General features: G+C 53.9%; 2 protein-coding genes across 2 annotated transcripts; both read right to left on the bottom strand.

Annotated features, from left to right (window-relative positions):
• Window positions 1-529: 529 nt before the first annotated feature.
• On the bottom strand, window positions 530-5748 carry LOC119291183 (tubulin alpha-2 chain-like). Its single transcript, XM_037569892.1, has 5 exons — window positions 5346-5748; window positions 4687-4901; window positions 2014-2213; window positions 1243-1751; window positions 530-1133 (listed from the first exon to the last, which is right to left on the bottom strand). Exons 1-5 carry the CDS (start codon window positions 5456-5458, stop codon window positions 821-823), a joined length of 1350 nt encoding a protein of 449 aa, XP_037425789.1. The 5' UTR covers window positions 5459-5748; the 3' UTR covers window positions 530-820.
• Window positions 5749-5888: 140 nt separating this feature from the next.
• LOC119291182 (beta-hexosaminidase 2-like) lies at window positions 5889-8393 on the bottom strand. The gene is made up of 2 exons (XM_037569891.1): window positions 7391-8393; window positions 5889-7310 (listed from the first exon to the last, which is right to left on the bottom strand). Exons 1-2 carry the CDS (start codon window positions 8220-8222, stop codon window positions 6346-6348), a joined length of 1797 nt encoding a protein of 598 aa, XP_037425788.1. The 5' UTR covers window positions 8223-8393; the 3' UTR covers window positions 5889-6345.
• Between the last annotated feature and the right edge of the window lie 945 nt (window positions 8394-9338).

Below are 9338 nucleotides of genomic sequence, written 5' to 3'. Positions count from 1 at the left end.
CAGAGCTAAAACATCCACTCATACTAAGTTATTACATTCATCCAGGAGTAGGGAAACCGATCTAAGCAAAAGAGCGGACAAAAGAAAACGAATAGCATAAGCAGTCCAGACATCCTCAGGGGGAAGAGATCTTCTTCATCCTAGCCTTGGCACGTTAATTCTTCACCCTTAAGAGGCCGCATAGACTTCATTTGCTACACGTTCTAGCAATCTTGCCCCCAGCTCCAACACTTTTTTTTGCTGCTCCCTTATATGCAAAATAGACCAATCCACCATCCAATGTGTCATTGTTTTAATAATAGTCATAGGATCAGAGATTTTTTATTCTAAAAAATAACTTCATTTCTGGATTTCCATAATGCCCAACAAATAGAAGATAATAGTCATATGGATGGTGTATGAATGTTTGCTTTATTTATAAAGCACTCATATATTTCGAGAGATTTCTATAATGAAAATCGACAAGGCAGCTCATTGTTTAGGACTAATAAAATTTGCATCGTATGGTCTTTTCTTTTAACAGACATCGTATGGTCTAACATGCTTTGCTTTCATAACAAAACAAAGGAAGACATACCCCTGCAACTTGCAGTACAAAAAATCTTCGTTCATTATTATGATGTATCGATACCACCTTCCTCACAGACTATGTGGCACCGAGCCGTCAGTGCACCCGAACCAATCTGACAATTTTTGTACTCTGCTAACCACCGAACATCACAGATGCAACAGCAAGCAAACAGGGACAGAGAAGAACAACATACGGCATGAAGTGCACAACACTGCCACCCAATTAAGCACGTACCCATGCTTGATCAACTCAGTACTCATCGCCTTCGTCCTCGTCGTCTTCACCCTCAGCTCCGACCTCCTCGTAGTCCTTCTCCAGCGCGGCCAGATCCTCCCTGGCCTCCGAGAACTCCCCCTCCTCCATCCCTTCCCCGACGTACCAGTGCACGAACGCGCGCTTGGCGTACATGAGGTCGAACTTGCGGTCGATGCGCGAGAAGACCTCGGCCACGGCCGTGTTGTTGCTGATCATGCACACCGCCCGGCGCACCTTGGCCAGGTCCCCTCCCGGAACCACCGTCGGCGGCTGGTAGTTTATCCCACACTTGAACCCAGTCGGGCACCTTCAATTTGCACGCATCAGCAAAGCAAGAACAGTATTGAAAACAGAGTCATGCATTGCATAGTGCTGATAAATCTCAATGTCAGATTCATGGGCATTGATGCACATACCAATCGACGAACTGCACGGTCCTCTTGGTCTTGATGGAGTGGACGGCGGAGTTGACGTCCTTGGGCACGACGTCGCCGCGGTACATGAGGCAGCAGGCCATGTACTTGCCGTGCCGGGGGTCGCACTTGGCCATGACGCTCGACGGCTCGAACACAGAGTTGGTGATCTCGGGGACGGAGTGCTGCTCATGGAAGGCCTTCTCCGCGGAGATGATGGGCGCGTAGGAAGAGAGCATGAAGTGGATCCTCGGGTACGGCACCAGGTTGGTCTGGAACTCGGTTATGTCCACGTTGATGGCGCCGTCGAACCGCAGCGAGGTGGTCAGGGACGATATCACCTGGGATATCAGCCTGTTCAGGTTGGTGTAGGTCGGGCGCTCGATGTCCAGGGACCTCTTGCAGATGTCGTAGATGGCCTCGTTGTCCAGCAGAACGACGACGTCGGTGTGCTCGATCAGCGAGTGGGTTGAGAGCACGCTGTTGTAAGGCTCCACAACGGCCGTCGAAATCTGAAACAGGCAATGGTTTCAACGAAATGATCTAGCTGAAACTTGACTAGGAAAACGTGGTGCTCCATCAGTTTTTATTTCTCTGCATACTACTGTAGCTTTTTATTATCAAACAATACCATTAGATTCATCATTGAGAATATTTTCACATTATATATACTTGTTGAAATATTCATATTGTCTTCTATAAACTTGGTCAAAATTTATAGTGACTTAGGACAAAGCTAATATCCAAAGTAAATAAATAGAGAGGGAATAATACCTGTGGTGAAGGATAGATGGTGAAACCAAGCTTCGATTTCCTGCCATAGTCGACCGATAGGCGCTCCAGAAGCAATGAACCAAGCCCTGAGCCAGTTCCACCACCAACAGCATTGAAAACCAAGAAACCTTGGAGGCCAGTGCAGTTATCCGCCAATTTTCTGATCCGGTCAAGGCAAAGGTCCACCACTTCTCTTCCAACTGCAGCATCAGAAACAGGGTTTAAAGAAAGGAGTATTTTGTTAGTAGGAGCACAGGGCTGTTTCCCGAGCATGACAATTTTAGTAGTTAAACTGGGTTGCCTCAAGGATGAAAGGGTGTTCTATTCCATGTATGAGCACTAAACTCAGCATGAAATGATCTTAAGTTATGGACATGACTCCCACCTGACACCTGTAGCATGTTGCTTGCAATTCGTGAATACGAGACATTTTTTTTTTGAAACGGAGGCAAAAGATTTGCCTCATCTATTAAAATAGAGGAGAATAGAGTTTTGTAGAGTTACACAAGGCCGGAGTACGGCATGACAATTACTCGCGCGATACAATTTTCCCTAATTGTTTAGCCCCTGCAGTAACCCATAGGTTGGCCTCATCTATAATAAGCTTGAGAAGGATTGGCGGTGGCGTCTCTTTGTGGCGGAAGACTCTAGCGTTCCTTTCGTTCCAAATTGTCCAGGATACAAGCATGGTAAGGGAGGCCATGGCTCGACGATCCGGAATGCTCGAATTGGTGCGCTTGTCCCACCAAGAGAGGAGGGAATCCTCAAGGTGCTAGTCAGAAGGGTCCAGATGCGCAAGCCCATACTTGTCAATGAGCATCCGCCAAAGCCTCAAGGTGAAGCGGCATTTGGCGAATAGGTGGACGCCCGACTCCTGCACCTGCTTACAGAGCGGGCAAAGACCGCAGTTGTCCCAGCCACGTCGCTCTAGCCTGTCGGCGGTCCAAATCCGATCTTGTAAGGCCAGCCAAGAGAAGAATTTGACCTTTGGGGGCGCCCACATTTTCCAGACCATCGAGTCCATGGGGGAAAGCATCAAACCCAGAAATTGTGCCTTGTATGCAGTGGACGCCGAATTAGAGACATTTTCAATACACATTATTTATACTGAAATTCAATATAACGCTTCTGAGCTCGAAACCCCATATGGACTCTTGAATAAAAAATTATCTTAATAAATGATAAGAAAATATACTGTATTTTATATTTCTCAACCATCTTAAAAATAACCAACTAAACTGTGCACCCTCGCTCGTACCCCCTCGTACCCCCTCGCGTCGCCTCCCTGGGCGACGCCAGGGGGCCAAAAAACCAGCGCCGCCAGCCTCCCTCGGCCATCCTCCTGCCACCGTTGCCGCCGGCGAGGTCCCCTTGAGGCGGCAGGGGCGTCTCTTGTGGTGCGCCCGTGGGCAGCATGCAGGGCGGCACCCCTAGCCTGTGCGGCGGCGGCCAGCGGTCTAGGACGGCGATGGGCTTCCTTTCGTGCATGGATGGTGGAAGCACTCCATGGATGAACCGGTGGATGGCTCTGCCCGAAGATGGGTCGCGGCGGCCGCGGATCTGCGTCCCGTCTAGATCTGTCACGGCGTGCTCTTGGCCGGCAGGCGGTGCGTGGAGGGACCGGTGAGGGTATAGAGGATCTCTGCCGGAGTACCAGCGGTGGCATACGTCTTCTTGGCGAGACTCCGCGTGGTTCTAGCCAGCCACGAGATCAGGATGACACGGCTTCCGATGAAAATCGCGCCTGACTGCGGTCTTGGCGATGATGGCGGCGTCTCTGACGTCGTTTCCTTCTCGAGGCATCGTCATTGTAGGTCACGTCAACCTGGTCGGGAGGTTCTGGGAGAAACCCTAGATTTGGGTCTACCGGGTCGGACGATGACAACGTTTCGATGTCGTTCTCCCTCCTAGGGGCATCATTTTGTACCAAGTGCTGGCTGGAGGGGACAAGAGGAGGAGCGGCGTGGCATCTGACACGTCGACAACGGCGGGTCTCAGCGGCATGGAGCAGCGGGGTATCGCCGATGGGCGTGTGATGATGGACGAGCGCAGGATGGTGGCGCTGTCTGGCGTCGTGGTGGCGTCGACGGCAGCTAGACTGGGCAAGGTTGATGCAGCAGTACATTACTAAAGATGGATTGATAACAGGTGGCTGCGTCGGCCTCATACCCCGCAGGCGTCCTGGTTGAGGAGTGCGCCGGACTGGTGGGTGCCCGTACCCGGCAGGCGTCCTGATTGGGACCTCAGGTCTTAGATGTTTGGTTTGGCTGTGAGGTTTGTTTGGTATTAGGCCCAGACTATCAGCATCCCTTCATCAACTGAATAGGAGTAGCGACATATGTCGCCTACACGGTGGCTTTAGCCCTACTGTTGTATGACTTTGTAAGGTCTTGTGTGAATAATTAATAAAGTGGCTGCATGCATCGTTCAGATGCAGTGGCCGGGGTCCTCCTCCTTTTCGAAAAAAACTAAACTGTGCACAACTGACAAAAAAAAAAACTGACCAGATGCTCATTTCGGTAGCACAGAAATTATAAAATGTGCAACTACCCGAATTTCATCAGAGATCGTCGAATTATAAATAAGAATTGCTCAGTTGACTTCTAAATAGATGGTGCTCATAAAAGATCTTTTTGGCAAAAAGGTAGGTGAGGTCGAAGCATGGTACTCTACCTGTGTAGTGTCCACGGGCAAAGTTGTTAGCAGCATCTTCATTGTGGGAGATGAGCTGCTCTGGATGGAAGAGCTGGCGGTATGCGCCCGTCCTCACCTCGTCGATGACCGTGGGCTCCAGATCGACGAACAAGGCCCTCGGGACGTGCTTCCCTGAACCCGTTTCGCTGAAGAACGTGTTGAATGCATCCTTTGCAACCCCAACCGAGGTATCACTGCAATCCGATGATAAAAACTTCAAGTTTTTGTATTGTAAAGTAGGATCACGATCGTTAGTAGTACAAGCAAAGCCCAGCATGTATCCTCATGAAGATTGTTTCACAGAACTGGTACTAGTCTTTTGAGATTTGGTCATGCAAAACCAAAATTGATTTTGAAGCAAGCTGTGTCACCAAATCACAGACAATACTTCGGGCTGGGCTGCTCAAGGGCGGCACGCTAAAATTAAGCCGGATTATCCAATCAATCTACCATAAATCCAAGAGTATTTACATATGTTCACCACCCACAATTCAAGAACACCATCAGGCTGGATTTTAATCAAGACAAATTATTCTTCAGGAGAAGAATTCCAGTCAAGATAAAGGGTGATCATGAGTATTTCTCGGAGCTATGAAAGGAAAAGAGCGACAAATCGGAGCAGAGGAGGAGTAGCTGACCTGGGCATGAGGCCGTCGGGCTGGATGCCATGCTCGAGGCAGTAGAGCTCCCAGCAGGAATTCCCCACCTGGATGCCCGCCTGCCCGATGTGGATGCTTATGATCTCCCTCATCTCTCAATCTGATCAGCTGTGTCTGCTCTGCTCTGCTCTGGTGCAGCTCTGTCGCCTCGGAAGCTCAGAAGTAGCACCTGCGCGAGGAAGCAGCCAGAAGGAGACGGAAAGGGCTTGCAGAACAGGGGGAAAAGGTTGGAGGAGAGAAGAAGGGGCGAGGCTGCACGGCGGCGTTACCGGACTTGTGAGCTAGCGGAAAGCGACGGATGGATTACACCGCACGCACCCACGTCGGACGGAAAGCCACCCGCCGTAGGGACAAAATCACTGGGCGTGGACGACCTGGACCATGTCTCGTTCCCACCATCGGTGCCAAACCGAATGCTCTCACCACTCACCATGATGGCGAAGGGACGATGCCATCGCTGCCGTCGTAAGACCGCAACAAGACGCTAGCGTCGAAGGCGCCGTTAACTGATGAGTTCAATAGTACGGGTGCTGCCTATCTTGATGTGAAGGCACACAGCCATGATGCTTGGAATTAGCCGCTGGCACCGCTGCTCACGATAGGACTCTGATGTGCACTAATCGAATAGCTAACTATCTATCTACTCATGTTATTGAAAAGTACTCCTAGATGCAATGAATTGTTCAGTGTCAAATACAGCAACTACGCACTGACGCACATCACTTTGGTCCTACCGCAAGAACCAGGACTGTTGAGAGGTGGAAGCTAGCAACACAAAATGGTTTATTTGCAGTTTCTCGGTTGGTGATCCGCTGGTATTCACCATGTCGATCCACGGGTAGACGCTGCTGCTTCCACGTTCCAAATTCTCTGTCCCTGTGCCAGTTCGATCTGTGAACATTCCTTCCCACCACACCACGCCGCTCTGCGGCACGGCAGACAGCAAAGCAGGGGCCAGGCTTCACCGGTGTGCTACTGGCTACTGCGAGAGGTTGCACATGCCCGGGTGCAGCGGGCACCAGAGCGGCTGGAGGGGCTCGGCCCGGATGCCGCGCGCCACCATCCGGTGCCTCCAGTCGTTGAGCCGGTCCGTGGCGTTGGCGTACCGCTTCCTCCCGCTGGCGCCCTTGTTCCCGGACCAGAGCGTCTCCGCGGCGGCGGCGGCCCTCGGCCAGAGCCTGCCGTCCAGCACCGCGGCGTCCGACTGCTCCGACCACAGCGCCACCTCGCCGCCCAGCACCAGGTTGGCCTCCTCTTCCGTCAGCCCGTGCAGGATGTCGTAGTCGTACACGCGCTGCCACGTCTTGAACGGCGCGCACCACGACCCGCCCGTGCCCCCGGGGTCGTTGAACAGCGGCGCCCCGTCGCCCTCCTTCTCCTGCTTGTCGTACCGGCTGTCGTTGCCCACCCACCCGCCGTGCCCGCAGTCCAGGTAGTAGTAGGCCGCCGAGGAGACGATGGCGCGGTACCCGGCGGCCACGATCCGCTTCGTGTTCTCGGCCCCGTTGTTCCACGTCTGCAGCACCGTCGTCTCCTTGGGCAGCGCCGTCGGCCCCACCATCACCTTGGGCCCCAGGAGCACGTCCTCCCAGTACACCACCGTGCGGTTCAGCTCGTGCACCATGAACGGCCGTGTCGCGTTCACGAACACCTCCAGGAGTTGGTCGTGCGTGCCGCCCTCGCAGAGGAAGCGCCGCACCACGGGGTCGTCCTCCCAGCACGCCGTGTTCACCTCGTCGGCGCCACCGTGGAGGTACGGGTCCGGGAACAGGGCCGACAGGTCGCGCAGAACGTCCTGCGCCACGCGGTACGCCTTGGGGTTCAGCGGGTTCAGCTGCCCCGTGCAGGGCTCCGCCGCCAGCGCGGGACTCGCCGTGGGCGCCCAGAATTTGTTCGCGCAGGTGACGATCTCCGGGTACGCTCCCGCCCACGAACCCGCGTGCCCTAAAATGCGCGCAGCAATTGCATTGAAGAGGTTGCGATGGCCAAATGCAGAGAGGATGAATTCGGAATTTCTTACTCACCGGGCATGTCGATCTCGGGGATGACACGGACGCCGAACGCAGCCGCGTAGTTGACGATGCGACGGACGTCCTTGTCGGTGTAGCGCATGAAGGGGGAGTAGGAGCCGAGGTGGGCGAGGCTGGGGACGGTGGGGAGGACGATGGGGAAGGACTGGGCGTCGGTGATGTGCCAGTGGAAGACGTTGAGCTTGTTGAACGCCATGGCGCGGATGGTGTGGAGGATGTCGTGAACGGGATAGAAGTTGCGGGCGGTGTCGAGAAGGATGCCACGGTGGGTGAAGAGGGGGCGGTCGGAGATCTCGATGCCGCTGGGGACAATCGACTGGCCGCCCGCAGCTTCGCCGCCGCCGGCCCATGCGAGCTGGGAGAAGGTCTCGAGGCCGCGGATGGCGCCCCAGGGCGTGGCCGCGGAGATGTCGGCGGAGGCCGATTCCACGGGCACGGAGAGCGTGTAGGACTCGTCGACGTCGGGGCCGAGCGGGACTTGGGCGTCGGAGACGGAGAGCGTGAGGAGGCGGACGGGGACGCGGGCGAGCGTGTAGTTGGCGGGGGGCACCAGCGGCGTGTGGCGCTCGGCGCGGATGTGGCGGCTGTAGTAGGCGATCGCGTGGCGGAGGGCCGGGTGGGGCGGCACCGCGCGGATGCTGAAGGTCGGGGTGAGCGGCGCGTACACGACGGACGGCCACGAGATGGACGTCGGCTTGGGCCAGACGAACACTTTCTGGTGCGGCTGCGGCGGAGGAGGATTCGAAGGCGGCGGCGGTCGAGCGGCGGGTGCGGCCGCTGGGCGGAGGAGCAGGAGGAGGAGGACGAGATACGGCAGTGCTGCCATGGCCGGCCGGGGTTTAGGAGGAGTGGATGACGAGGGATTTCGGCGTGTTCGGTGGAGTGAGCTGTGGCCATTGGGGATCTGGTGGTCTTTTTTTTTTCTTTGAGTGGAGGGGATCTGCTGGTCAGTCGCTCTACTTTTCTCTGGCTGACTCGGTTCGAGGGCTCGCCATAAGCCCTATCCGCAATACATGGAGGTAGAAAACCGGTGAGGTGAGATGGAGAGCAACGAGTCGGCGAGCACTTCTTGGGAGTGTTACCAATGAACGGTTTGGGAGCCCTCCGTGCATAACACTTCTCGTTCGCGAAGCTCCCATGAGGGAAACCAGCCGATGTGGTTGGTTTTCGGTTTTTCCTTTCTGGTTTCATACGTTTTGTAGTTTACCCCTCATAGTGCTTCTATTTTTTGTTTTTTCCTTTTCGCGCGATATAGACACAAATACCAGGCAACCGCGTGGTTGGCTCCCTGTTTCCCTTTCTTTTCGCATTATATTTTCGGAAAATGGAGATTTATGGGATAATTACGGGCGGGGGTTTCCAACACTATCGGTGTTAGCTTTCAAGTAAGTAAAGATGAACTTTATCATGCACGCGCTAGGGCGGGAAGCATGTTCAGGTATGGGTGTCGACCGTCCAAACGCACTGATTTGAATGAAGCCTTTATTACAAGCACGAGCATATAGTACCAGATGCATGAGGTGTATCAGCTTGCTGACTTAGACCAGCGGCACAGTCGTGTAGCTTTCTATATCAGCTTGATCGTGCAACGTGTTGGTTGTGTAGTGCGTTTGCCATTGCGGCGGCAAACAGCGCCTCCGGCGCAAGGCGTCTCCTACTCACTTTCGCTCGTTAAATTTTCATAAACATCTTGAAGGGGGGTTGTCGGTGTCAAAGCCGGCAGATCTCGGGGTAGGGGTCCCGAGCTGTGGATCTCGGATCAAGGGTAACAGGAACGGAGGAGATGATGTTTACCCAGGTTCTGACCCTCTCGATGGAGGTAAAACCCTATGTCCTGCTATTTTTTATATTTATAAAGTTGTATCAAGTATAGAGTTGATCTACCTCAAGATCGTAATGTGTAGTCTAACTCTAAGGCTAGGTGAATGATTTTGCGCTGATG

Source organism: Triticum dicoccoides, chromosome 4B, assembly GCF_002162155.2.
Source record: "Triticum dicoccoides isolate Atlit2015 ecotype Zavitan chromosome 4B, WEW_v2.0, whole genome shotgun sequence".
Lineage (NCBI taxonomy): Eukaryota > Viridiplantae > Streptophyta > Magnoliopsida > Poales > Poaceae > Triticum > Triticum dicoccoides.
Note: the sequence above shows the minus strand (reverse complement) of the source record. Positions and strands in the feature narration are given on the sequence as shown.

Excerpts from the sequence above, each read along its gene's own strand:
- LOC119291183 (XM_037569892.1), bottom strand. The coding sequence starts at position 5,458 with ATGAGGGAGATCATAAGCATCCACATCGGGCAGGCGGGCATCCAGGTG. Across the intron at positions 4,902-5,345 it reads CCCGACGGCCTCATGCCCAG|TGATACCTCGGTTGGGGTTG; the intron begins GTCAGCTACTCC and ends ATCGGATTGCAG. Across the intron at positions 1,134-1,242 it reads ACCGTGCAGTTCGTCGATTG|GTGCCCGACTGGGTTCAAGT; the intron begins GTATGTGCATCA and ends TGCAAATTGAAG.
- LOC119291182 (XM_037569891.1), bottom strand. The coding sequence starts at position 8,222 with ATGGCAGCACTGCCGTATCTCGTCCTCCTCCTCCTGCTCCTCCGCCCA. Across the intron at positions 7,311-7,390 it reads CCCCGAGATCGACATGCCCG|GGCACGCGGGTTCGTGGGCG; the intron begins GTGAGTAAGAAA and ends CGCGCATTTTAG.